Source organism: Pseudozyma flocculosa (assembly GCF_000417875.1).
Source record: "Pseudozyma flocculosa PF-1 unplaced genomic scaffold scaffold00023, whole genome shotgun sequence".
Taxonomy (NCBI): domain Eukaryota; kingdom Fungi; phylum Basidiomycota; class Ustilaginomycetes; order Ustilaginales; family Ustilaginaceae; genus Pseudozyma; species Pseudozyma flocculosa.
The window spans coordinates 28,856-31,535 of NW_006920891.1; the positions used below are offsets into that span (position 1 = coordinate 28,856).

The 2,680-nt window shown below is 66.2% G+C and overlaps 1 protein-coding gene across 1 annotated transcript in view; it reads left to right on the forward strand.

Annotated features, from left to right (window-relative positions):
* Nucleotides 1–873: 873 nt before the first annotated feature.
* Nucleotides 874–2,680, forward strand: part of PFL1_05978 (uncharacterized protein) — a gene marked incomplete at both ends in the record, with an annotated part of 3,019 nt that continues 1,212 nt past the window's right edge. The window contains one exon of the mRNA XM_007883517.1: nt 874–2,622. Within this exon, the coding sequence (XP_007881708.1) occupies nt 874–2,622 (1,749 nt within the window). The remainder of the gene's footprint in view (nt 2,623–2,680) is intronic.

Sequence of the window (2,680 nt, forward strand, 5' to 3'; positions counted from 1 at the left end):
GCCTGCCTGCCTGCCTGCCTGCCTGCCTGCCTGCCTGCCTGCCTGCCTGCCTGCCTGCCTGCCTGCCTGCCTGCCTGCCTGCCTGCCTGGTGGCCACGCGAGCAGGCCGGTCCACCATCGAGATCCGGATCCGAGCCGAGGCTGGCCTGGCCCCGCAATCAACGCGTCGGCCACCGTGGGCAGGCCAGCGGGGACGCGTTGGTCTGGCTGACAGCAGCACCGGCAAAGCAGTGCCCAGACCGAGACAAACCGTCTGGCGGGGCACAAGCAAGAGAGCCAGCCCGCGTTGACCCTTTTTCGCCTCCGCCACTGTGCGGGCCCGTCGGCGCTGGTACCATTGCCTTGCCTTGCCTCGTACCCTGAGCTTCTTCTCGCCCCCCGCACTCCATCATCGCCGTTCTTCCCCTGTCCCCCATCCCTCTCCCCATCCCCATCGCATTATTGCTGCCTCGCCTTCTCTCTGCTTGATCTTCCCTCCTCCTCTTCCCCGTCCCTCGGCCCCCTTCGCCATTGCCTCGTTTCATCTATTCTCGCCCACGCACTTGCCCTTCCGCCCGAACTCTGCACCCGACCCCGGCCCGCACCGCTCCGTCTCAATCGTCACTCGGATCTGCCTCGGACGTTGACCTTCGATCCGACGCTTTTCCGCTCCATTGCCCCTGCGACCCATTGCACCATCGACTCGAGCCGACGCACCCTCGCTCCATTGCCCGTGCGCCTCGGTCCCAGCATTCACTCGATCCGACGCACCTCCGCTCCATTGCCATCGCACCTGCTCTAGCATCGACTCGATCCTCCTCGACACTTGACCCACCATCACAGCACCGCCCAAGCTCCCCGCACCCCACTCGCTCACGCCCACCACCGCCCACCATGGCGCCCACCGCTGACAACGACGACAAGGAGCTCCTGCGCGCCGCCGCACAGGCAGACGGCAATGCAGAATCCAGCGGTGCCGAAAACACACCCGACCGCCGCGATCGCAAGCCCACTGCGTCCAGCCAAAAGCCCGAAGAGGACCCCGCCGTGCACGACGAGCGCATCAAGAAGCTCAAGTTCCTCCTCAAACGCAGCGGCGTATACTCGCGCATCATGGGCGAGAAAATGGAAAAGGAGCGCAAGGCGAGGGCAGAGGCCGCCGCAAAGGAAGCAGCAAAGCAGCAACGCCGCGACACGGCACAGCCGCCAAAGGGCTCAACCAAGGGGCAGTCGAAAAAGGAGCGTGATCAGGCCGGCGCACCAAACGCATCCTCAGCGACCACGACGCGGAGATCCACGCGGCACGGCGACGCTGCGGCAGAGGACGCCGCCACCTCTTCCGCCACGACGAGGTCCAGGCGCGGCGGCGGCGCGGAGGCCAACAAGAAGCGCAAGGCCGAGGGCTACGACGTCAGTGCCTACCTCGACGAACAGGACCTCGAGCAGGCAGGCTCCGAGGACCCGGCCAAGAAGCAAAAGAAAAACGACGGCAGCGCCGCCGCAAAGGCCACGGGCACGGGCAGCGACGACCCGGCGGCCAAGGTCCAGGCCGAAGCGGCCGAGGCCGAGGCGCACGCCGCACAAGAGGGCCGCGACGTCGATGTCAACGGCGATGGCGACGACGACGGCGATGGCGAGTCCAAGGAAAAGGACCACCGCACGCAGCCCAAGCTCGTCACGGGCGCCACGATGCGCGACTACCAGCTCGACGGCCTCGAGTGGCTAGTCAGCCTCTACGAAAACGGCCTCAACGGCATCCTGGCCGACGAAATGGGCCTCGGCAAGACGCTCCAGACCATCTCGTTTCTGGCCCACCTGCGCGGCAAAAACGTGTGGGGCCCCTTTCTGATTGTCGCGCCCCTCTCGACGATCAACAACTGGGTGCTCGAGTTCCGACGGTTCACGCCCGACATCCCCGTCATCATGTACCACGGCACCGGCGACGAGCGGCGCGAGATGCGGCGCACCTACCTCCAGACGCCCACGATCCGCAGCGAGCAGCTCCTCTTCCCCGTCGTCGTCACCAGCTACGAGGTCATCATCCGCGACCGCGCCCACCTGGCCAACCACCCGTGGAAGTTTATCGTCGTCGACGAGGGCCACCGCCTCAAGAACCTCAACTGCCGCCTCGTCCGCGAGCTCAAGGCCTTCAAGAGCGCCAACCGCCTCATCCTCACCGGCACCCCGCTCCACAACAACCTCGCCGAGCTGTGGTCGCTGCTCAACTTTATCCTGCCCGACATCTTTGACGACCTGGCCACCTTCGAAGCGTGGTTCGACTTTTCCGACATCCACGAGGACGGCGCCAACCGCATCCTGACCAAGATGGACTCGGCCAACATCATCACGCAGCTCCACGAGATCCTCAAGCCCTTCCTGCTGCGCCGCCTCAAGGCCGACGTCGAGGCCAACCTGCCGCCCAAGAAGGAGTACCTCCTCTACGCGCCCCTCACCCGGATGCAAAAGGACCTCTACGACAGCATCGTCCGCCGCGACATCCGCAAGTCGCTCCTCGTCCGCAAGACGGGCCTCGAGTGGGACGAGATCCAGGAGATCCTCGACGACCCGGACGGCACCAACACCCGACCACGGCCACGGCCACCCGCGAGAGCAGCCGCGCCGCCTCGCCCAAGACCGCCGGCGGTCGCGCCAAGGCCAAGGGCAACGGCCACGCCAATGGCAACGGCAATGGCCACGCCGC